Consider the following 26,557-nt stretch of genomic DNA (forward strand, 5'->3'; position numbering starts at 1 on the left):
ATCTTTCAGCGTCTGTAGATGTCTGTTACCCTCCTCCTCGTCTGAGCAGATCCTGTGTATACGGAGGGCTTGTCCATAGGGGGTGGCTTCTTTAATGTATTTAGGGTGGAAGCTGGAGAAGTGCTCACCCCAGTCCAATGCCGGCATCTCCACATCACAATTCCCCAAAGGTTCTGATTAAATTTAAAGATTCCTGTATGAATGGGTTCTCCAAACTGGCCTGAAGTGAACATAAGAACTAGGAGCAGGAGTAGGCCATCTGGCCCCTCGAGCCTGCTCCGCAATTCAATGAGATCATGGCTGATCTTTTGTGGACTCAGCTCGAAGACCATAACCCTTAATGCCTTTATTCTTCAAAAAACAATCTATCTTTATCTTAAACACATTTAATGAAGGAGCCTCAACTGCTTCACTGGGCAAGGAATTCCATAGATTCACAACCCTTTGGGTGAACAAGTTCCTCCTGAACTAAGTCCTAAATCTACTTCCCCTTATTTTGAGGCTATGCCCGCTAGTTCTGCTTTCACACGGCAGTGGAAACAACCGGCCCGCATCTATCCTATTTATTCCCTTCATAATTTAATATGTTTCTATAAGATCCCCCCTCATCCTTCTAAATTCCAACGAGTACAGTCCCAGTCTACTCAACTTCTCCTCGTAATCCAACCCCTTCAGCTCTGGGATTAACCTAGTGAATCTCCCCTGCACACCCTCCAGCGCCAGTATGTCCTTTCTCAAGTACGGCGGCCAAAACTGAACACAATACTCCAGGTGTGGCCTCACTAATACCTTATACAATTGCAGCATAACTTCCCTCGTCTTAAACGCCATTCCTCTAGCAATGAAGGACAAAATTCCATTCGCCTTCTTAATCATCTGTTGCACCTGTGAACCAACTTTTTGCGACTCATGCAATAGCACACCCAGGTTTCTCTGCAGAGCAGCGTGTTTTAATATTTTATAATTTAAATAATAATCCCTTTTGCTGTTATTCCTACCAAAATGGATAACCTCACAATTGTGAACATTGTATTCCATCTGCCAGACCCTAGCCCATTCACTTAACCTATCCAAATCCTTCTGTAGACTTCCGGTATCCTCTGCACTTTTTGCTTTACCACTCATCTTAGTGTCGTCTGCAAACTTGGACACATTGCCTTTGGTCCCCACTCCAAATCATCTATGTAAATTGTGAACAATTGTGGGCCCAACACGGATCCCTGAGGGACACCACTCGCTACTGATTGCCAACCAGAGAAACACCCATTAAGCCCCACTCTTTGTTTTCTATTAATTAACCAATCCTCTATCCATGCTACTACTTTACCCTTAATGCCATGTATCTTTATCTTATGCAGCAACCCGTCAAAGGCTTTCTGGAAATCCAGATATACCACATCCATTGGCTCCCCGTTATCTACTGCACTAGTAATGTCCTCAAAGAATTCCACTAAATTAGTTAGGCACGACCTGCCCTTATGAACCCATGCTGCGTCTGCCCAATGGGATAATTTCCATCTAGATGCCTCACTATTTCTTCCTTGATAATAGATTCCAGCATCTTCCCTACTACCGAAGTTAACCTAACTGGCCTATTTGGGAACTACAAATTTAATTGTTTGCATTTGCCTATGTTGTCCATTTCATATTCTCTACCAGACAAATGGAGTCTACCTTCGATAATTTTTCATTTTTTAACTACAAAAAAAAATCAAATTATTCAGTCATTTAAACTATACAGGGGCCATTTTTAAATTAAACAATTTGATTTCACAGAATTTACAGTGCAGGAGGCCATTTAGCCCATCAAGTCTGCACTGGCCCTTAGGAAAGAGCACCCCACCCTATCCTCGTAACCCAGCAACCTCACCTAATCTTTTTGGACACAAAGGACAATTTATCATCACCAATCCACCTAACCTGCACTTCTTTGGACTGTGGGAGGAAACCAGAGCACAAAGAGGAAACCCACGTACACACGGGGAGAATGTGTAGACTCCGCACAGACAGTGACCCAAGCCGGAATGGAACCTGGAACCCTGGAGCTGTGAAGGAACTGTGATAACCACTGTGCTATCGTACTGCCCACTGATGAAGCAATTTCAAAACGAAGAGACTGTGAAGAATTGCACAGTAACTCCAAAGAAGACAGTGCTTGCCCAACAAGACGTATTTGTGCTAGTTGATGACAACACATCAAGAAATGCATTTGCACAGAAGATTGATGTTCAGAGTATACCAGCTTATTTTTCTCCTCGAAAATATAATATCCATGATATTTGATTGCATGGTGATCAGCCAAGTGCCATAAATTTCCCACCCCTTAAATTATGACACTGTAAATATACAGGACTCAGGCATAACTCTCCTGACTACTGAGTTTCCACTTTCAAGCATGAATGGAAATGAAAATGAAAATCACTTGTCACGAGTAGGCTCAATGAAGTTACTGTGAAAAGCCCCTAGTCGCCACATTCCAGCGCCTGTCCGGAGAGGCTGGTACGGGAACCGTGCTGCTGGCCTGCTTGGTCTGCTTTAAAAGCCAGCGATTTAGCCCAGTGAGCTAAACCAGATGAAGAGAGATCAGATTTGTTATTACAAGAAAAAGGGAAAATGGAACTGACACTGTTCCACAGCTGGCAGAGTGGAAATGCAGTGCATGGTTATGGATGGTATGTGACCATGAGGAAATGGAGTGAGGGTGGGAGAGAGGGTGGTGAATGAGGGGATAGGTTTCTCAGTTGTGCTATATCCTAGCTACCCATCACAAGTTATTTTTTTTTTTTAAAGTTTCTCCATTTTGTTTAATATTTCAATTTTTTGAATTTGAACTTCATGAGTAAGATCATTCAGTCTGAAATGCTTCAGGGAGCAGTTATCAAATAAAATAGCTGGATATACTAAAAAAGCATTACCAAAAGATTGATTTGAAAGGTGTTAAGTTTTAAATAGGAATCTTAAAGGAGAAGTAGTTGGATAGATAGAGGAGTTGAGGGGGTGAATTCCAGGGTCTGGGTCATAAGTGCGAAAGACATGACCATTAATGGTTATAAAGTCTACCCAAGATGCAGCAGAAGAACTGAAATACGGTGTTAGATATGTTGGGTAGCATCAGTGTATATATGGAAACTGACAATACATCTGAAAATAAATATGAGCATAAAGTTAAGTAATGCACAACCAAATGGATCAGATCTAAGCTCCGCAGATCTGCCACATCCCATCGTGAATGGTGGTGGACAATTAAACAAATGGAGGATGCGCCACAAATATGGAGCCCAGCACTTAAGTGCAAAAGACAGAAGTTCAAAGTGAATGCTCCATCTCAACCTCCTACGCAGGTCCCTAGTATCAGAGATGCCAGTATCCAGCTAATTCAATTCACTCCACTTGATATCAAGAAAGTGCAATGGCTATGGGGCCTGACAACATACCAGCAATAATATTAAAGATCTCCAGTACAAGCCATGCCCCGAGCCAAACTGTCCCAGTGCAGCTGCAACATTGATATCTACTCAGCAATGTGGAAAATTGACCAGATGTGTCCTATCCACAAAGTGCAGGACAAATTCAACCCTACCAATTACCACCTCATCGGTCTACTCCCGATTCTCAGCAAATGAATGATAGGTGTAATCAATAGTGCAATCAAGTGGCAGTTACTCAGCAATAACCTTCTCACTGACCCTCAGTTTGGGTTCCGGCAGTGCCACTCAGCTCCTGACCTCATTCCAGCCTTGGTTCACACATAGACAAAAGAGCTGGACTCCAGAGGCAAGATTAGAGCGACTCCCCTCGGCATCAAGGAACCCGAGCAAAACTGAAGTCAATGGGAATTGGAGAGGAAATCTCTGCACTAGAATCATACCTGGCACAAAGGAAGATGGTTGTGGATGCTGGAGGTCAGTCATTTCAGCTCCAGGTATTCCTCAGGGTAGTGACCTAGGCCCAACCATCTTCAGCTGTTTCAATCTTCCTTCCGTCATAAGATCATAAGCAGGTATGTTTCCTGACAATTGCACAATGTTCAGCATCATTCACAACACTTCAGATACTGAAGCAGTCCACGTCCAAATGAAGCAAGACCTGAACAATATCCAAGCTTCAGATGGCAAGTGGCAAGTAACATCTGCGCCATGCATGTGCCAGACAATGACCATCTCCAACAAGAGATAATCTAACCATCGGCCTTTACATTCAATGATATCATCAAGGAATCCTTACCAACAACATCCTGGGGGTTATCACTGGCCAGAAATCAAACTGGTCGAGCCACATATACTGTGGCTACAATAGCAGGTCCAAAGCTAGGAATTCTGCAGCGAGTAACTCACAACCTGACCCCTCCAAAGCCTGTCCACCATCTACAAGGCACAAGTAAGCAGCGCGATGGAATACCCTCCACTTGCCTGGATGAGTGCAGCTCCAACAACACTCAAAAAGCTCAACACCATCCAGGACAAAGCAGCCCAATTGATTGACTCCCCTTGCACAAACATTAATCACTGACAGACAGTAGCATCAGTGTGTACCATCTACAAGACACACTGCAGGAACTCACCAAGGCTCCTGAGACAGCACGTTCTAAACTCACAACCATTACCATCTAGAGGGACAAGGGCAGCAAATACATTGGAAGTTACTCTCCAAGTAACTCACCATCCTGACTTGCAATATATCGCTGTCCCTTCACTGCCGCTGGCTCAAAATCTTGGAACTACCGCCCAAACAGCACTGTGAGTCTACCTACATCATTTGGGCTCCAGTGGTTCAAGGCACCAGCTCACCACCACCTCAAGGGCAATTAGTGGTGGGTAATAAATGCTGGTCGAACCTCTGCGTCCCTTGTAAGAATAACAAAAATGATGTTGCCACGCGTAAGCAGATAAGGAAGGAGCAATCAAAACTGGATCATAGAATTAACAGTGCAGGAAGCCATTCCACCCATCGAATCTGCACTGGCTTTTGGCAAGAGCACCCTACTTAAGCACACATCTCCACCCTATCCCTGTAATCCAGCAACGCTACCTAACCCACGGGCAATTTATCATGACAAATCCACCTGAACTGTACATCTTTGTGCAGATCCTTAGGGGACTGTGGCATTAGCAGTATGGGGCTGAGAGAAATGCTATTACTGAAAATGCTCTGTTTAGGAGCAGATAGACAAGAGTGGAACCAAGTTACGAAGAGCTGGTAGAAGGGAGGCGTTTGTGTAACAAACCATATGAAAGGTTGCAATGGCCAGCATATAATGGCCATCCGTAGCTGCATTTGAGAAGGTGGTGGTGAGCCTCCTGGTAGGGCTGTTCAGAATCACAGAATACTGCAGAAGAGGCCCTTCAGCCCATCGAGTTTGCACCAAGGCATAAAAGACGTCTGATCTGCCTACCTAATCCCATTTGCCAGCACTTTGCCCATCGCCTTGATTGTTATGCCGTGCCAAGTACTCACCCAGGTACTTTTTAAAGGATGTGAGGCAGCCTGTATGTACCACCCTCCCAGGCAGTGCATTCCAAACCGTCACCAACCTCCCGGTAAAAAGGATTTTCCTCAAATCCCCCCACCTTGAACTTGTGTCCCCTCGTAACTGACTCTTCAACTAAAGGGAACAGCTGCTCCCTATCCACCCTACCCATGCCCCTCAATCTTGTACACCTTGATCAAGACGCCACTCAGTCTTCTCTGCTCCAACAAAAACAACCCATGTCGATCCAACCTCTCTGCATAACCTAAATGTTCCATCCCAGGCAACATCCTGGTGAATCGCCAGTGCAATCACATCCTTCCTATAATGTGACGACCTAGAATTGCACACAGTACTCCAGCTGTGGCCTCACCAAAGTTCTATACAACTCCAACATGACTTCCCTGCTTTTGTAATCTATGCCTCGAGTAAGAAAGATAAGTGTTCCATATGCCTTTTTCACCATCCTAATAATGTGCCTTCAGAGATCTATGGACAAACACTCACGGTCTCTTTGTTCCTTGCAAATTCCCAGTGTCAGGCCATTCATCAAATACTTTCTTGTCACATTACCCCTTCCAAAGTGTATCACCTCACACTTTTCAGGGTTAAATTCCATCTGCCACTTTTCTGCCCATTTGACCATCCAGTCTATATTTTCCTGTAACCCAAGACACTCAACCTCACTGTTAGCCACCCAGCCAATCTTTGTGTTATCCATATAGTCATTGATGCAGTTTATATAAATAACGAATAATAGGGGGCCCAACACAGATCCCTGTGGTGTGCCACTGGACATTGGCTTCCAGTCACTAAAGCCGTCATCTGTCATCACCCTCTGACTCCTACAGCTAAGTCAATTTTGAATCCACCTTATCAAGTTACCCTGTAGCCCATGTGCATTTGCCTTCTTTATAAGTCTCCCATGTGGGACCTTGTCAAAGGCTTTGCTGAAATCCATGTAAACTACATCAACTGTACTGCGCTCCTCTACACATCTGGTCACATGCTCAAAAAATGCAATCAAATTTGTTGGGCATGACCTCCCTCTGACAAAGCCATACTGACTATTCCTGATCAAACCTTGCCTCTCCAAGTGGAGTTAGATTCTCTCCTTCAGAATTTTCTCCACTAGTGTCCCTACCACTGACATGAGATTCACTGGTCTGTAGTTCCCTGGCTTATCTCTACAGCCTTTCTTAAATAGTGGGACCACATTAGTTGTTCTCCAGTACCTAGGCACCTCCCCAAGAGCAGAGAGGAATGAAAAATTTGGGTCAGAGCCCCTGCAATCTCCTCCCTCGCTTCCCACAGCATCTTGGGACACAATTCATCCAGACCTGGAGATTTGTCTGCCAACACTTCCAATGCGTTGTCATTCCCTATGACAAGTTTCTAAAGAATCTCACAATCTCTTTCCCTGATTTCCATATCTACCTGGAGAAGACAGGTGTGAAATATTCGTTCAATACCCAACCAATGTCCTCTGGCTCCACCCACAGATTTCCCCCCCCCTAGCAATGCGGCTGGCCCTTTTTTATTCCCAAGCTCTACCCACAAATCTTCATTTCATGCCCACTCCAAGATATCATCTTTCCTTCCTGGAGTAACTGACTCCTTAACTAATAATGCATTGCCTCCTCCTCTTTTACCCCTTCCTCTGTCTCGCCTGAAGATTCTATACCCGGGATGTTGAGCTGCCAATCCTGCCCCTCCCTCAAACCACGTCTCCGTGATGGCTACTATATCATAATTCTAAGTGTCAATCCTTGCCCTTAACTTATCCGTTTTACCTGTAATACTCCTGGCATTAAAGTAGAAGCCACCCAGCCTAGTCTTACTCCCTTGAAACTGACTACCATTGTATTCCCTCTCACTTGATTGCTTCTGTGTGTTATGCTATGTCCCCATTCTGCTAATAGGCTGCAAGCAAACCCAGCAACAAGGATGTTAGTCCTGCTTTGGTTCAAATGTAGATAGTCCTGCTTGTGCAGGTCCCACCTTTCCCAGAAATGGTCCCAGTGGTCCAGGAATCTAAAACCATCCCCATCTGCACCAACTCTTAAGCCATGCATTCATCTGCACTATTCTATTTCTGCACTTCCTAGCATGTGGCACTGGGAGTAATCCAGAGATTACAACCCAAGAGGTCTTGCTTTTTAGTCTCCTACTAAACTCCCTGAATTCTTGATGCAAACCTCATCCCTCTTTCTATCTATGTCATTGGTACCAACATGTACCATGACCTCTGCCTACCCTCCCCCTTCAGGATGCCCTGCAGTCTGGTGAAGGTAATCCAAAAATACTGGTTATTAAGGAGTTCCAATATTTTGGCTCAACAAATATAGACTGCTCAAGTATGAGACAGTAGAGAGAAATTCCTAACAGACATCCTACATGCCTTCCAATAAATCTGCTCCAGTCTATAGGTTTGAGTCTAAAGCTTCTGGAATGATAATGGAATAAATGATGGGCTTTAGAGTGGTTTCACAGGTCGGCACAACATCGAGGGCCGAAGGGCCTGTACTGCACTGTAATGTTCTATGGAACATTGTCCAATCTTCCAGTCTCAATCAAATGTCTCACTTGCATAGACAAAACTTCTCTCCATGTCCAGTTTGTGTCACGGAGTTAAAATTGTTTTTCAATACACTAAAAAAATGAGAATTATCAAATAACTTTAAACAATGTAACAATATTTCGCTTTTATAGTCTTTTGAAAAACAAATAGATTGTGTTTTGCCAAAAATGTACATCCAACAATTTTTTTAAAATATTTGATGCCTATGACATAAAATGTCCCAACACACTACCAGAAGCTTTATAATCCAAAATATGATACAATATGATGAAATATATAAATCATTAAAATGTCATGAATAGTAAGAAAGCAATCCAAAAGGTCAGCCATGATATCCAGAAGACTGGCACACAAGTAATTAGAAGTCATATTTCAGCTATGCAAGGACCTGTTTTCACCATACCTGGAGTATTGCCATTAGTTTTGCCAGCATATCTCAGAAAGGATATCTTGGTCTTGGGAGAGAATGAAGCACAGGTTTACCAGAATAATACTTGGATTCCAAGCCAAGGGTTAAACTACGATAAGAGGTTAAACAAACTAGAGTTGTATTTTCTGGAACTTAGAAAGTTTAGATTTATTTGAAGTTTCGAAGCTATTTAGAGTTACAGATAAGGTCGATTGGGAAACTAGTTAAAGAGTCTCGGACTGGGGAAAAGTCAAATGATTAGAATCAGAGCTTTCAAGGAAGAAATTAGTGAAACACTTCTTCACGCAAAGGTTGGCAGACATTTGAAACTCACTTTCACAAACAGTAATTGATGCTGGGTCAATAGTTAATTTTAATACATTTTTGAAAGATGTTAAATATAGGGCAACGGCCTATATGGAGTTGGGTCACAGATAAGCCGTGATTTCATTCAATGGTCCACACCAGTTCCCATGAGGTAATATTAGGACAGATTGGGCCGCCACGGTGGGAAAGCGGTTAGTACTGCTCCCTCACAGCGCCTGGGACCCCGGCTCAATTCTAACCTTGCGTGACTATCTGTGTGGAGTTTGCACGTTCTCCATGGATTTCCCACAGTCCAAAGATGTGCACGTTAGGTAGATTGGGCATGCTAAATGCCCTTAGTGTCCCAGGATGTGCAGGTTAGGTGGGGTTACGGGAATAGGGATTGGGTATGGTGCGCTTTCAGAGGATCGGTGGGGCTCGATGGGCCAACTGGCCTCCTTCGGCATTGTAGGAGCTCTGTGGTTCCATTGCCAAAAGCTCAGTCAAAGGGGCAAGTTTTAAGGAGCATCTTAAAGTAGGAGAAAGCAGCAATGAGAGTGGCCAAATATGAAAAAGTCTGAAAATTATCATCCCTGGACACAAAGGTCTTAAAATCATGTGACAATTATGTACACATTATAGTGCAAAGCAGCAAAGTCACTGCAGCGTTAAGGGCCAGAAAATTCTAGCACTTTTTTATGATGTGATGAAATGCAAATGCTTTGAGATGGCTGAATTGTAAAAGCAGCATGAGATGAATGCAGTTGGTCGATTTTTGGACTCTCAAGTCTAACAGTTATCTGATTTGGCCGGGATGCTGACTTTCCAGTCACCTCACTCACTAGAAAGGAGCAGAATATGAACTCTGCCAAAGTAAGTTATATCAAACAGTTAAGAGGGGTAAAAGTTCACAAAATGAGGAAAGTATGTGGCGTGGAAAGCACACACAGGAGGGAAAGAGTGCGACAGGTAAGTGACCAATTGCTTAACAGTGAGAGATTTTCTGCCTTCAGGGCTCTCCATTTTTCTTTCCCTCCAAAGAAGAATTCTTGGCCTGCCTTAGGAAGTCATAACAGTCAAGCTAGTCATCCAGCAGATGGTTAAAAAACGATTGGTGACAGTGCAACTGAAAGTCTCCTGCATGGTGGCAATAATACCAGCCAAAATAACAGCTCCTCCACCTCCAATCACAGATTCTTTCTCTCACTACGGCTCCAATTATAGATTCTGCCCCTGGAGGAGCAACAAATACAAGCGGGAAGGAACCAGTGATGGGATGAGCTGGAAAAGCAAGTGTAGGAGAGACAGAATCTGTGATTGGAAGACTGTCTCTGTCTCTCTCCCATGCTCGCTGGTCCTAAAACCACAACCCTACTGTCAGTTCCCACTCTCACTGAATTATACCAGGCTTTGTGAATTGTTTGAGCCCCATACATCAGACCAGCCCTGAACATTGCAACATACTTTTAAAATGGGAGATTTCCAAGATGCCAAAGTCGGAAATCTGCCAATCAGTAGAAATTTCTCATCACTGAATGAGAGGTAGAAAGACAGACATGTTTAAGGAGGGAATTCCAAAACAGTTTAAAGCATAGGCATAATTAAAAATCTGGAACGTTCAAGGGGTCATAATTAGATGAGCGCAGATATCAACGGGTCATGGAGCTGGAGAACACACAGGCCTCCAGCCGGTGGGGAGGGTCCAGGTCATGGAGATAATCGAAAACAAGGAATAGGATTTTAAAATTGAGTTGTTTGATGAGAAGCAAGGGCAGGATGGGTGAATGGGGCTTGATGCGAATAAGGATCCAAGCAGAAGTATTTTGGATAAACTTAAGTTTATGGACAATGAAAGTATGACAGGCTGTCCAGGAATATGTTGAAACAGTCTTGTCCAGAGATAACCACGGCATGAAAGAAGGTTTTATCAGATGAGCTGAGGCAGGGGTGGAGTTGGGCAATGTTATGGAGACGGAAATAGTTCATCTTACACAGATGTAGTTGGAAGCTCAGCTCAGTGTCAAATATGACACCAAAGTTCCGAACAGGCTCAAGACAGTTGACAAGCAGAGGGGTGTATGTGGCTGCTGGGAAATGCAATCCGAGGTAGAATCCAAAGGCAATAGAACATAGAACAGTACAGCACAGAACAGGCCCTTCGGCCCTCAATGTTGTGCCGAGCCATGATCACCCTACTCAAACCCACGTATCCACCCTATACCCGTAACCCAACAACCCCCCCCCCCCCTTACTTTTATTCTGACACTACGGGCAATTTAGCATGGCCAATCCACCTAACCCGCACATCTTTGGACTGTGGGAGGAAACCGGAGCACCCGGAGGAAACCCACGCACACAGGGGGAGGACGTGCAGATTCCACACAGACAGTGACCCAGCCGGGAATCGTACCTGGGACCCTGGAGCTGTGAAGCATTTATGCTAACCACTATGCTACCCTGCTGCCCTCCATGCTACCCTGCTGCCCTGAATGACTTTGATTTTCCCATGTTCAGCCGAAAGAAACTTCTTTTAATCCAATACAAGATGATGGGCAACAAATTTAATAATGATAATTTAGCAACCACTCATATTAGAGATTCATGCACTCAGTTGTCTGATAATCATCTCTACCCATGATGCTCCTCTATTTTCAAAGATGGAAAGACTTGAATCACAACTTGTGCCAGCCATAAATCGTGGTCTTCACTTCAATAATACCTTAAGATTTAGTTGCAAACATGACATTTCATGTAGTAATGCAAGTAGTCACAGAGTGAATCAACTTGCCTGCCAAATATACTTTATAGATGCCTCCTGCATCCAAGTATGCCACCCAATTCATAGTCAATAGAATCGCTACAATGTAGCAGGAGGCCATTCTGCCCATCAGGTCTGCACTGACCATCTGAAAGAACAACCTACTTAGGCTCACACCCCCCACCCTATCCCTGTAACCTTATCTAACCTGCATATCTTTGGACACCATGGGGCAATTTCCTTTAGCATGGCCAATCCACCTAACTTGCACATCTTTGAATATGCAAGAAAGCCCAAGCAACTAGAGTAAACCCCCACACACGCACGGGAAGAGTTGAACCAGAATTGAACCCAGGTCCTTGGCGCTGTGAGGCAGCAGTGCTAACCATTGTGCCACCGTGCCGCCCAGATCCTTCAGAATTGTTTTATATTGACATATCTCATAGCATTCAGACAGCAATATATTTTCACAGCAAATACAAGTTTTTGAATTGATAATTACGAGCATAGTTGCAAATTACTGCAAATGATAGAACCGAGTACACCTGGCATCATTCCCTCCTCCATTAAAAGCAGACACAATCATACTTTCATAAATACAGCAATTTATAATGCTAAATTAATCAAAATAAAAGTAACAATATTTATTTTAACATTAAACACCTGCTACAGTTTTGAAAAGCTAGCCCTTTCAGTTTTTGCTGGAGTGGATCCAAATTTTAGCTGAGTCACTGCAAAACCAGCGGGAGAGCACAGCGAGGATAAAAGGAATAGCGGGGTTAATAGGAGTGGCAGAGACTGTGAGAGACACACTACAGGAGAGGTGAGATCACACCAGGAATAAATGGAACAGCGAGTGAGAGAGCAAGAGAGTCACTGCACAACCAGCAGAGGGCTCCTAAGAAAAGTAAGTGTGACATCACAGAAAACTAGGTATTTATTTATCACTTTTCCATTGAAACTCAAGAATCTGACTCAAATTTGGAGCTGAAAAATTAAGAATTTAAACCGAGTTACTATTGTAGAGTGGATTTATTAACAGTAGCAAGGTTTATGAGCAGCAGTAAGTTTATTAATAGTAGCAAGGGTTAGTATCGAAAAGTGATGGCACGGCTGCTCAAGGATGCACCTGTGCTACACAAAAACTCCAGGACACGTCCTGTGACCTGGATAACTATTAGTGCAGGATGTCAGTGCAGCAACTTGAGCTGTGGGTTTCAGAGCTTACACAGCAGCTGGTGTCACTGTGGTGCATCTGCGACGTTCAGAGCTTCGTGGACAGCACGTTTATAGGTGTGGCCATCCCACAGTTAAGAATATATAGGAAGGGAGGGAATTGTAAAGAAAGAAGTAGGTCGTGCAGGGATCACACAAGATCATTGACTCTCCAACCAGTATTCAATTCTGAATACTCGAGTGATGGTTCATCTGGGAATGCAGCTGGAGCCACATTCATGGCATCATGAATGGTTCAGCTGTACAAGGAGGCACAAAGACTCTAAGACCATAAGACATAGGAGCAGAATTAGGCTGTTCGGCTCATCAAGTCTGCTCTGCCATTCGATCATGGCTGATATGTTTCTCATCCCCATTCCGTAAGAGCAACGGTGCTTCAATAATTTGGGGAATTGACAGGCATTTCTGTACCTATAGACATGGATCCAGGATAGCGTTATGCCTCCCTGATACCTGGGTCAAGGATTGTGTGTCTGTGTGTGTGTGTGTGTGTGTGTGTGTCTGTGGGGGGGGGGGGGGGGGGGGGGGGGGGCACCACATACGCAGAAAGATATGCAGGGTAGGTGGATTGGCCACGCTAAATTGTCCCTCAATTGGAAAAAATGAATCGGGCACTCTAAATTTTTTTTTAAATGGAGCTCAAAAGTTGTAATCTCCGGATTACTCCCAGTACCACGCACAAGTGAGTACAGAAATACGAGGATACAGATTATGAATGAGTGGCTGGGAAGGTGGTGCAGGAGAGAATGTTTTGGGATACATTCTGGGGAAAATTGAACCTGTAATGAGCTGGGACTAACTTCCTTGCAGCTCAATTTGCTAGCGGTACTGGGGAAGATTTAAACTATTTTGGCTCGGGTGTGGGAACCCAAAGTAATATCAGAGAGGAAGACTGAGGGGCACATAATGTTAGGAGATTGATAGCTCTAGAGCAGAAAAAAGTTAAGTGAAAGAAGAGTGAAACTAATAAAGTCTAAATCAGGGTTAACCTGAATACCCAGAGTGTGGTAAATAAGATTGGTGATTTATAGGTTCTGATTGCCATGTGGATATACAATGTTGTGGCTATAACAGAAACCTGACTCAAAAGGACATGACCAGGTATTAAATAGTCCTGGATACAAGATGATCAGGAAATATAGGAAAGAAAAGAGGGGGAGAAAGGTTGAGGAGATTAAGAAGATTAAGGAGAGCACTGCAGTTCTGGAGGGAGAATGTCCCAGAGGGGACATGTCGAGAGCTAAGGAACAGAAAGATGCAAATGCATCACTCGGTGCAGTCTACAGACCATTAACTAATGGGAAAGATAAAGAGGAACAAATTTGCAAGGAAACTACAGACAGGTAGTTATTTTAATTATTCCAATATAGACTGGGATAGTGGTAAATGGCAAGAGGGACAAGAGCTAATATAGCGTGTTCCGGGAAATTCTTCTACAGCAAGTAGGTCTGCAGTCCAATTAGCAAGGAGACATGGATAGATCTGATTATTGGGAATGAGGCGAGCCACATTGATCAGGTTTTAGTACAAGAACATTTTGGGGGACAGTGATTATTGTATTTTACGGTTTAGGAAAAGGACAGAGAACAATCCGGAGAGAGAATAATTGAGTAGGGTAAAGCAAACTTCAATGAGGCAAGAATGATTCCAACATATCTGGCACAAATTGAAAGGTTGGCAGGAAAAATGGCAACTGAAAAACAGGCTGCCTTTAAAGAAATGATACTTTAGGAACATTCAAGGTATTTTCCCAACAGACTGGAAAAGATGAGAAAAACAAATCTAGAGCTCTCTTGATGATGAAAGAGTTGGAGATCAAGACAAAGAAGAAAAAATGTGCTGAAGACAGATATCAGTTGGAGACTAGCTAAGATGAAAAAGGAAGCATTCGAGCAGACTCAAAGCTGATGAAGCTTTGGAGGAATATCAGGAAAGTAGGGCGAATCTCAAACGCGCAATAAAGAGGGCTAAAAGGGGTCATGAAATATCTTTGGCTAACAGGGTTAAGGAAAATCCCAAAGCCTTTTATTCGTATAAAAGGAGCAAGAGGGTAACTAGAGAAAGGATTGGCCCACTCAAAGACAAAAGAGGGAATTTATGCGTGGAGTCAGAGGAAATGGGTGAGATTCTTAATGAGTACTTTGCATCGGTATTCACCAAGGAGAGGGACGTGACGGATGTTGAGGCTAGGGATGGCTGTTTAAATACTCTAGGTCAAGTCGTCATAAGGAAGGGGGAAGTTTTGGGTATTCTAAAAGGCATTAAGGTGGACGTCCCCAGGACCGGATGGGATCTATCCCAGGTTACTGAGGGATGTAAAGGACGAAATAGCTGGGGCCTTAACAGATATCTTTGCAGCATCCTTGAGCACGGGTGAGGTCCCGGAGGAGTGGAGAATTGCTAATGTTGTCCCTTTGTTTAAGAAGGGTAGCAGGGATAATCCAGGGAATTATAGACCTGTGAGCTTGACGTCAGTGGTAGGCAAACTGTTGGAGAAGATACTGAGGGTTAGGATCTATTCACATTTGGAAGAAAATAGATGTATCAGTGATAGGCAGCATGGTTTTGTGCAGGGAAGGTCATGTCTTACAAACCTAATAGAATTCTTTGAGGAAGTGACAAAGTTAATTGATGAGGGAAGGGCTGTAGATGTCATATACATGGACTTCAGTAAAGCGTTTGATAAAGTTTCCCATGGCAGGTGGATGGAAAAAGTGAAGTCGTATGAGGTTCAGGGTGTATTAGCTAGATGGATAAAGAACTGGCTGGGCATCAGGAGACAGAGAGTAGTGGTGGAAGGGAGTGTCTCAAAATGGAGAAAGGTGACTAGTGGTGTTCCACAGGGATCCGTGCTCGGACCACTGTTGTTTGTAGTATACATAAATGATCTGGAGGAAGGTATAGGTGGTCTGATTAGCAAGTTTGCAGATGATACAAAGATTGGTGGAGTTGCAGATAGCGAGGAGGACTGTCAGAGAATACAACAAAATATAGATAGATTGGAGAGTTGGGCAGAGAAATGGCAGATGGAGTTCAATCCAGGCAAATGCGAGGTGATGCATTTTGGAAAATCAAATTAAAGAGCGAACTATATGGTCAATGGAAGAGTTCTGGGGAAAATTGATGTACAGAGATCTGAGAGTTCAGGTCCATTATACCCTGAAGGTGGTAACGCAGGTCGATAGAGTGGTCAAGAAGGCATTTAGCATGCTTGCCTTCATCGGACGGGGTATTGAGTACAAGAGTCGGCAGGTCATGTTACAGTTGTATAGGACTTTGGTTGAGCCACATTTGGAATACTGCGTGCAGTTCTGGTCGCCACGTTACCAGAAGGATGTGGATGCTTTAGAGAGTGTGCAGTGGAGGTTCACCAGGGTGTTGCCTGGTATGGAGGGTGCTAGCTATGAAGAAAGGTTGAGTAGATTAAGATTGTTTTAATTGGAAAGACGGAGGTTGAGGGAGATTGAGGTCTACAAAATTGTGAAAGGTATGGACAGGGTGGATAGCAACAAGTTTTATCCAAGAGTGGGGGTGTCAATTACAAGGGGTCACGATTTCAAGGTGAGAGGGGGAAAGTTTAAGGGAGATGTGCGTGGAAAGTTTTTTTTACACAGAGGGTGGTGGGTGCCTGGAACGCTTTGCCAGCGGAGGTGGTAGAGGCAGGCACGATAGCATCATTTAAGATGCATCTAGACAGATATATGAACGGGCGGGGAACAGAGGGAAATAAGCGACAGGTTTAGATAAAGGATCTGGATTGGCGCAGGCTGGGAGGGCCAAAGGGCCTGTTCCTGTGCTGTAATTTTCTTTGTTCTTTAATACAACCAAGTACCAGGCTAAATACAGAAGGTTCAAAGTGGAGTCGAAGATGCAAATAAGAGAAGAAAAGAGAGTATGAAAGAGACTGGAAGCCAACATGAAAGGAAATCCAGAAGTCTTCAAAAGCATACAAATAGTAAAAGAGTGGTAAAAGGAGCAGGGCTGATTAGGAATCGAAGGGTATTTATGCATGGAGACAGGGGCATAACCGAGTTATTAAATGAATGCTCTGCATTCATCTTTGCCAAGGAAGATGCTGCCCAAGTCATGAGGAAAGGTAATTCAGATACTGGAAGGATTTAAAATTAATAGCGATGTTGTTGGATAGGCTAGCTGTACTTGTAAGTTGATGACCCCAGAGCAAGATGAGATGGAAATTGCAACGGCACTGGCCATAATATTCCAGTTCCTTAGATTCAGGGGAGGTGCCAGTGGACTGGAAAGTTGCACATCCTCTTGTTCAAAAAAGAATAAAGCCCAGCAACTACAGACCAGTCAATTTAACTTCAGTGCTGGGATACTTCCAAAACCAATTCAGGACAAAATGAATACAGTAGTCACTTGGACAAATGGAGGTGAAGCATGGACTTATGAAGGGAACAAAATCACATTTCACAGCTTTTCAAACATATAAGAGAGAGTGTGTGAAGCAGGATAATACTGTTGGTATGGTGTACGTAGACTTCCAAAAGACATTGTTCATATCCAAAGTTATAGCTCATGGAATAAAAGGGACAGTACAACATGCATACAGAATTGGCTGAGTGACAGGAAACAGAAATTAATGAATACTTTTCAGACTGAAAGTTTGTAATGGAGTTCACCAGGGATCAGTGTTGGGACCCTTGCTTTTCTGGATACACCTCAAGCGTTCAGTGCATAATTTCAAAATTTGCAGATACAAAACCTGGAAGCGTTGTGAACCATGAAGAAGCAGGAAAATCTGAAGTAATTCACATCGATTGGAATATCACAGAGGCACAATATAAAATAAAGGATAAGGGGGTGCAGGAGCAGAGGGACGCAAGTCATTAAGGAAGGAGAAATTGAGAGCATGGTTTAAAATGCATAGACCATCCTAGGCTTTATTATTGGATGCATGTTGGACAAGAACAAGGAAGTTATATTCAACTTGTACTTGTCTATGCCCAGTGGGAGTATTGTGTCCAATTCTGGGCGCTGGACTTTTGGAAGATTGTGAAGTCATCAGGAACGGCACAGAAAAAATTCACAAGAATAGTTCCAGTGATGAGGAACTTCAGTTACTTTGAAAGAGATTGGGATTATTCTACTTGGAGAAGAGATGGTGGAAAGGGGATTCAATAGAGATTGCCAAAATTATGAGGCATATGGACCAAGTGGGAGGGAAAGTAATGCTCCCACTGGTGGAAGAATCAAGAAGAAAGCACAAATTTAAGGTAATTGGCAAAAGTAGGAATGGAAACAAGAGGAAAAATGTTTTACGGCAGTGAGTGGTTGAGATCTGGAATGTGCTGCCTAAGAATGTAGTGGAGGCTGATTCAATGAAAGCATTCAACAGAAAATTGGGTTTTTACCTTAAAGACAGAATGTGCATGGCTACAGGGAGAAGGCAGGAGATTAGCATTAATTATATTGCTCAGTCAGAGAGCCGGCACAGACATGACAGTCTGAATGGCTTCCTTCTGTTGAAACAATCCTGTGATTCCACGATTTCCAAGAATCTATTAAAAAAAACTCTACTTATGTATAAAAAAATGTTCTGTCTTGACCTCTTTGCATTCTTTTTGCACAAAACAATTAGAATGGCTATAGCTGTTTAACCAGTGATCATGTTAAGTTGAAACCTGCTGTGCTCTATATCAACTTAACTTAATTTTATGAAGTAGACTTGTGCTGTCATAAAACAAGATAGTCATAATTTTTCACAATTGTCAACTGAAAATTATTGCAGACTAGGCACCATGACAATAAAAGGATTCATAATGAGCTCCACAATCAGACCTCAACAACAAAAACAGTTTCCTTCCATCCTTAAGCATGATTCTCACTATGCCAAAATACCCTGAATACCACTTCTTTTACTGAAATTTTCCAAATAGGAAAATGCACCAGGAGCAATTTTGTCCACAATATATCTTCATATATTGCATCACAATGTAACTTATAACTCGAGTACCCAAGTTTTGAACACACCAAAAATAAACAATTAAAAACAAGAAAGGCATGAGCGCACCTTTTACTGGAAGTGTTGCGTATGTGGATTTTAGAGAGGTTCCACATAGTAAATGCCTTGGCAAAATTGAAGCCCATGCAATTAAAAAGACAATGGTAGCACAAATACAAAGAAAGCTGAGAATAGTGGCAGAAGCATAGAGATTTATTACAATGGTATAAAGATTTAATTATGAGACTAGGGAAACTTTGATTGTTATCCTTAGTGCAGAAATTATGGGGAGATTAAATACAAGAACCCAAAATTATGTGAGGTTTCAGGAGTAAACAAAAAACTGTTTCCATTGATGAGCGAGTCAATAACAAGAGGATACAAATTTAAAATTATTCGGCAAAATAACCAGTAGTCAGAACTGGTGCTCCAACAACGATTTTATTAAATATATTGCAAGTGTTGTTAGATTTAATTTCCAGTATCCTACCTGTAGATTCAATGTACTCCACACATCTTTCAATGAAATATGGTACAGGATGATCAGGAGTAACCACATCTTCTAGAGGCACCCCAAAGTAATTGCTGTCCCAATTCCTTCTTGATGGTAATGTCGGTTTCTGTCCCTTTGAAGGGTAATAATTATCAAAAGAGAAAATTGTGAATTCAATTAGTTTGGTGCGTAATTATAAAAAGGTTAAAATATTAATTCAATTAGCTTTCCACACATAGTGCTTCTGCAGATTAAAACTTGATGGCCCATTGGATGACAAATATAATTCCACAAGTCTTTTATATTTGGCACATTCTGTACAAGTGGTATTTCTTGACAATTTGCTACTCTTTCCCCAGAAATTACAGTGAATTTCCACAAATTTAATGCTCTTTCCATTTCGCCGATCTGGAGAATATTGTATATGCTGGAATATAACAGTCAGATCAGACTGACATCAGCTGTACTTTTCTCATAGAAATAATCTCTATGATCCAAAAACTTGTAGTTATAGCCCATCCATTTCTCTAAAATACTGCCTTTAAATATCATGTTCCAAATTAGAAGCATAATAGAGACACAATTGATTTGGTCATTCTAAATACTGCATAACAAACACAAATTGAAAAGGAGGTATTTGGAAAACTGATACTTGACCTAATATTATGGCACTTCCTGTGCTCACATTTAGAATTGGCTGCGAGAACAGGGTTCGAAGAGAGACAATGGGACAATCTGTATCTTATAAAATGAAACTAGTCTACAGATAAAGCAATTCATTGCACATCCTGAACAAGTTGCCATCCACATTTATTCCATAATTTAATTACTTTCTGAATATTAATTCTATAAAACTTTCCTTAATAATCTAAGCAGTGTATAATGGCAGGTCATTGTGTTGACTATCATTCAAAAGGAAGTATTTGAACAATTTTAAATCATGTCAGGCCATTATTTTAAACACACAGCATGCAATACAAATTTCATTTATAAAACTTGCCTTTTTGTTTGGCTTTTGAGACTTTGGTTTTGCTGGCTTCTTATCTTTTCTATGCCGCCTTCCATCTTCAACTTCTGGATCAGATGCAATAGCAGGGTTATCAATTCCTGCTTTCCCACAATTTTCTGGGGATAGTAAAGGATCTTCCTCACTCCCACGATGAGTCTTTCCCTTCTTTGGCTTGCGTGAGGACGAAGGCACAGTTTCATCATCACTAACATCGAAGCGCTCTCTCCTTCTATAGTACAATTTGGCCTTTCGAAAAAGAGTCTTGGATTTGTATTTGTACTTCGAAGGCTTCCGTATTATTGGTGGCTTTGATATTTTATCAATTAAGCCATTTTCTTCCTCACCTTGAGAATTATTTCCTCCAATCAAATTTGGTTTTCGTATGATCTTAGTCTTTGAATCCTGCGGAGTAGAGTATATTTCATCGTCGATTTTGGGTTTTAATACAGCATCTCTTGGGACACAGTAATTGTCAGATTGATCTAGATCATCCGTATAGCCAAAAGGTCCGCGATTGTGTCTCTTTGGATTTTTACCAATAACCTGTTCAATGGTTTTCACAAGATTTGGATCAAGTTTTCTCACATCATGCCTCAAAATAGCAGGTTTGGGTTTAATGGGTGGAGGCACTTTATGGTTATCATGATTACCAACTGGACTGCTGTGTACGGGATATTCGGTTCCTTCAAAATCTGGTCGATGTTTGGAACGGTCACTGGATGACGGAAGCAATTGTACCTCATCCCCAATTGGGCTGTATGGTGGGGGTGCTTCATTGTCATCTTCTGAATCTGGGTAATTATTGTAAGTTAGGGGACTTGTCCGAGGAGATAAGGAAAAATCTTCAGTTGCATTTGTGGACTCTCTGTTGCTATCATACATATATGAATTTTCAATACTATTTTTCTTCTCCAGAACATCACTGAAGAATGGTGTGAAAACTTCTGTCTGCCGATGATATTGCGATAAAGAATATATAGCAGTGAACTTTGCAGATATCTCTGTTGCTATATGCTCACCCTCGGTCATCAACTCTTTAATTGCTTCATTTTCAAAAAAGTCAGCCTGACTATCAGTAACTGCCACGAGCTGAACCGGAATGACATCTTGTACTTCTGCCAAAAATGCACGGAGCATTGCCATGGATGCTTTTCGTTTTGCTGAATAAACTAGGATATACCCATGGACTAATTCATCTTTCCTCACACAAATGGATGAATGGTATGAAAGTATTGTAATCTGGATTCGTTTGCGCTTTTCACCAATAATCTTTTCAAGCAGGAGTGAATTAGTGTGGCCAGGTTGAGCAGCACTACAAAATTGGGATTCCAGAAATGGTGAAAGAATTAGGTCAACATTGAAAGGATCCCCACACATGGCACACATTACAATTCGCAGGTCAGCTTCTGACAGATCTTTAATACTTGGCAAGGGACTAACAACATTCAAACGGTGTTTCAATGCCTCAAGAAGTCCTCTCAGGGCTTGTTTTATTTGGAATTCATGAAATTTGCGGGTATAGGTCCCAGGTGGTACATCAACAAATGGACATTGCAACTTATTGGCAAGTTGTTGCCCCTGTAGTCTTAAAACAGGCAAGTTCTTGCAACCAATGTCTCTCTGGTTTGCTAATATTAACGTAAATGGAAGATTGGCTATAAATCTGCCTTTCCTGTTTGGGGTACTTTCACTTCTAATTAGATCTATGCAATCTGCCATACAACTAAATGACTCTGTCGAGTTATAAACACAGAAGTATCCATGAGGTTGATAGGTCGAGGTCGAAGTCAAACCAGACATTACAAAAGTGTTTGGATCGAGTGGCTGAAGATCCAGTTCGTAAATCTTACCGTCCAAAGTATACTCATCATCAGTACACTGAGCTCGAATCTCATTGGCTAGTTCTTGTGCAAGCCCATCCCGACCCAAGAGCACCAGGTTAAGTTTATCAATATTGGCACTATCCTGATATATGTTTGGCCGGTTGTTATCAAACTCGATAAGGTTGGTAGAAAGCAACTGTTCTACTTTAATGTCCATGCAATTATGGCTACTCAGACAAGTCTCTTTAGTTGGATGATACACAAATCCTATGTGTTTTAACAAAAGAGATTCCCGATCTGGTGCAAGTTTTTGTAAAGCTCTGTATCTTGGTTCTTCACCGAGAACAGTATTGATTTCACTCATTTTGGGTGTTGCATTAAGGTCCAGATCATAAAAAAGTTCAGAGTGTTCAAAAAGCAATTCTTGAAATTCCTCTTTTGCTTTTTCAACTATTTCTTGCTGATGTTTACTATAAACGTCTCTACGATCAGCTTCAGTTATAAACTTGCAAGCTTCATTGTCCATGACAAAGCATAAAACATCTTCCCAGGGCTTACCAGGTGTTATGAATTGTACCTTTTCAAGGTGTTTCTTAAACTTTTCTTTCATTTCAAGTCTTCTCCTTTCAGAAATTAAATGCTGCACATGATTGTGATAAACCTTTTCTCCTTCTGATGTATTAAGCAAATCGAAGGGAAGTCTTTTATCATTCATATTATCTATGTGGTCAGTTTCATCCCACGGTGTCTTTTCTAGCACAACAAACCAGAGGGGAAAGTCAGGCCTTTGTTCCAATACACTTTGAGCTTCTGACCAGTTCAAGTGTTCAATTTCTTCAAGCTCAGAAAGTAGTGTATTAAGGGCTTTTGGTAACAAAGCAATATATTCTTCCCGTCGCTTTTTAATATGTTCCTGTTTGAGCTGCTCAATGTGCTTTGAAAAAGTGTTTTTTGCTTTCTTTGTCCCCTCCAAAGTTATGTACTCTTCATAATCAAGGTGGTTTTTCAATTTGTTACTCACAGTTTTCCACTCCGAATGATAATCTTTCACTGCCTGGACAATCAACTTTTCAAACTTGTCTGTTGATGAAGCAACAAGTTGTCTTTGCTGCTTATAAGCATCCAGGTATGGAATAATCTTCGGTTTACTCCGTGTTTTATCCAACAACTGGATTAAAGTAGCAAAACACAAGTCTACATTCACATGAAAACGTGCTGATGTTTCCACCACAGGCATACTCTTTTTATTTGTTGCAAAAGCCTGCACCTCCCGCAGGTAATGATCAACACATTCATCACATTTCGTTGCTGCTATAACAACAGGTTTTTTTGTTTTAGCCAACTGAGCAACAAGGGTATTTACAAACTTAAGCTGATCATCAAATTTCCTATTGCACCCTTTACTTACATCAATACATAAGAGGAAGCCATCAATAGTCAGTTTTCCATCTGGCATCTGCTTCTGTTCGAAGTCTTGCTCTAAACCTAGTTGATCAGTACAAATATACATCAACTTCTCAGCTGACTGCAGCTTTGATGCAGCTGCGCGTTTTATATATAGCTGCAAGTTTGTGCTTCGATGAGGCAGAAAAGTTTGGTCATCAATAAATTCAGTCTGTTCAATAATTTGTACTTTATATTCCGTTCCTTCCTCATTAGTGTGGTTTACGTCACCCCAGAACAGAAAATGGTCATTGTTGACAACACGGCCTCCAAAGTCAATCGTGCTAAGTACTGAGGTATGCTCTGGATAATAATCATCAGCTTTTGGGTGCACATATCGATTGCACAAACAAGACTTTCCAACACCACTTGTACCTTTCTCCTTCTCGGTCCCCGATAATCCTACCACACCAATGCTGTATGTTGGGGGACGCAGTTCTTTGTTTTTTGCCATCATATTTCTCCACTCATCCCATTACATTTGAAGACAGCATTGGAAAGTGCTTCTTATTCTGTAGTGAGCCCAGGCACAGTGCATCTGTTCAGGACCAACCAAGATGAATTCCATTTCAATGAAAATGCACTTTTCTCCTTACTTTTATAGCTTCTCAAAATTTAAGCTCTGTTTAAAACAAACATATAGTTAGTTAGCTGGCTGAAAATGCATCAATCACTTCACAAAAATACTATCTCAAACAACAAACTAGGCAACACTTATTTCCATTCAACTTGCACAGGATAAATAAAAGGACACATCTTATCAATGTGATATGAAGAGAAGATAATCTACGATGGCTTCACAATCAGCCTCATACTTGAACAAAGTTATCAGCTTATTGGCTGTACATTATATTACTTTTGCATTGCTTCATGCAATCAGGTTGCGGCAGTGAGGCAAGTGAGAATATGATAGTCTTCAACTATTAGAAGCAGTCGAAAAAAATTACTTTTAAAACCTTAAGCACTTAACTAATTAAAAGTATGATAAAGTTTTCACATGTATTTGTTTTCCACCAAAAGCAGAATCACCTTTGGAATGGTCAATCATGTAATCACTCACTGGTGAAATTTCAAAACTCACGAAAAACATTGTGACAGGTACATTTTATTTGAACGTTTCAAGGTATTTTGGCTTGACCTGTACTGTACAAAGTCCTCCAAATGGTTTTGGATTTAAAGGCAGATAAATATAATCGACATTTCTTTGAGCAATTTATCCTTGATATTCGTAATATTTTTCGGGGCTGCAACTGCGAATTCCCCTTTTAGATTTGCACAAAAAAAATGCCTGGTACATGAAAATCCATCGCTTAATTTTTCTTCATTTGAACTATCCAGATTATGAAACTACCAGAAAAAAACTACAGTACCGTACGAACGAAACGAGCCTCAGGTTATAAATTGCACAAGTAGCTGCGGCAATTCATCGCGTGCATTACGGCAGATTTATAAAACACCATCCTCAGTGTATAATTCATAAAACAGCCCTTGCATCATTTCATGGGACATATGATGACGGATATATACATATATATCTCGATCCACGGAATGAGAAGAAATAAAATGATGGTATATATATATATCACCATTGATAATTTTCAGTTTCTCTTTTCCAACCATTTTAAAGCGTAGGATTTAAGCGAAGCGAACAATCTGAATTTACTTAGTGCTGGGTATTCCAATGTCATCTTCCTACAGGCCGAGCAAACCCTCCCCCACTGGAAGCAGGAATCCAGAATCTGTATTTTTATACAGACATATTTCTGTGAATCAAATAAGCGCGAATTCCAATTCAGTTACATCATCGGTTTGCTAGATTATCCTTAAAGATTGTTCAAACTGTTTGAAAACATATCAATCCGAACAGGTAAATGAAGGATCACACCGCCCTCCCTCCAAAAAAAATACATGGAGAAAGAGGAAAAATATATAAAGGGGGGGGGGGGGGGACCAAATCCAATTGTATAAAACAACCGCGACACTGGGGGAGAGTTGTGATGGAGGAGGCCGGTTACCCAAGTGCTCCGTGTTAACCTCCACCCACCCCCAGGCTGTCGATCCCTCCATTGTATCCGGAATTTCCCCTTACCCAACATGGTCGCTGCCAGGATCGCGGCGGCCCGGCCCGCTTCGCTCCCCCGCCTCCTCGACACACCGGGATTAACCAGGCAACGCTTCACCCTCACACACCCAGCCGGCGGCCGGCCGCAGCCACCACTTGTCCTCCTGCTGGCTGCAATTCTTCCACAATTGCTATGAAAATAAACACACCAAGTCTGCGGCAGCTCAGCTCCAACCAAGTTTTTTTTCTCTCCCCCCCCCCCACTCTCCTTCTCCTTCACCCCCTCCCCCTCAGCTGGGCAAATCAAAGCCTCCGATGGCGTGAAATGGCGGATATCGACGGCAACAACTTTTGCTGCTTTTTGGAGCCCCTGAAGCAAACTGGCCCCGCCGCCCGAGACTCTCGCCCTCCCCCGCAAAAACAACGACACGACGAGAGGGCAGCCGGGGCCCAGCAGCAGCAACGGCGGCGGCGGCGGCGGCGTCCCTTCCAACGGCGGCCTGGATCGACGTCCTGCGTCAGCACGCTCACGCAGCGAGGGGGCGGGGCAGCCGACGTGACGGGGCACGGCCGGCAGGAATGTGCAGCTTCCCTCCGCCCCCCCCCCCCCGAACTGAGGGGAGCGCAATGGGGGCGGTCGTACTGTCGCCGCCGGTGCCCAGGAAATGGCAAGAATGTTTCTCCCCCGGCGGAGGAGGGGCTTCAAGGAGAAACCACATGGGAACTACAAGGAAAATACAGCCGAGCTGCACATCCCTCCCGTCATTGTGCAAGCCAGCGTGAGGGGACCAAACAGGACACAGGGTGGGAGCTGCGCTCCTCTCCGGTACAAAGTGCGACGTGGCAGGGACTGAAGAACCGTCAACAAATCCACAGCACAATGTTAATGAGGGAGGGTCACAAGACCCAAAACGTTAACCCTTCTCACCACAGATACTACCTGAGCAGCTGCGTGTTTCCACCAACTCATTCCGGAATGGTGGCTGATTGCGAGCTGATCATATC

At 42.5% G+C, this 26,557-nt stretch overlaps 1 protein-coding gene across 2 annotated transcripts in view; it reads right to left on the reverse strand.

The window, feature by feature from the left end:
• Positions 1-25,816, reverse strand: part of arhgap5 (Rho GTPase activating protein 5) — an 81,200-nt gene extending 55,384 nt beyond the window's left edge. Inside the window, exons 1-3 of one of the 2 annotated variants that reach the window (XM_038781236.1) lie at positions 25,580-25,816; positions 20,216-24,112; positions 19,213-19,348 (exon numbers count right to left, since the gene is read on the reverse strand). In XM_038781236.1, coding sequence (XP_038637164.1) covers positions 19,213-19,348; positions 20,216-23,947 — 3,868 coding nt within the window. In that variant the 5' untranslated portion in view covers positions 23,948-24,112; positions 25,580-25,816. The remainder of the gene's footprint in view (positions 1-19,212; positions 19,349-20,215; positions 24,113-25,579) is intronic. The other variant, XM_038781243.1, reaches the window with a different exon arrangement.
• Between the last annotated feature and the right edge of the window lie 741 nt (positions 25,817-26,557).

Source organism: Scyliorhinus canicula, chromosome 2 (assembly GCF_902713615.1).
Source record: "Scyliorhinus canicula chromosome 2, sScyCan1.1, whole genome shotgun sequence".
Lineage (NCBI taxonomy): Eukaryota > Metazoa > Chordata > Chondrichthyes > Carcharhiniformes > Scyliorhinidae > Scyliorhinus > Scyliorhinus canicula.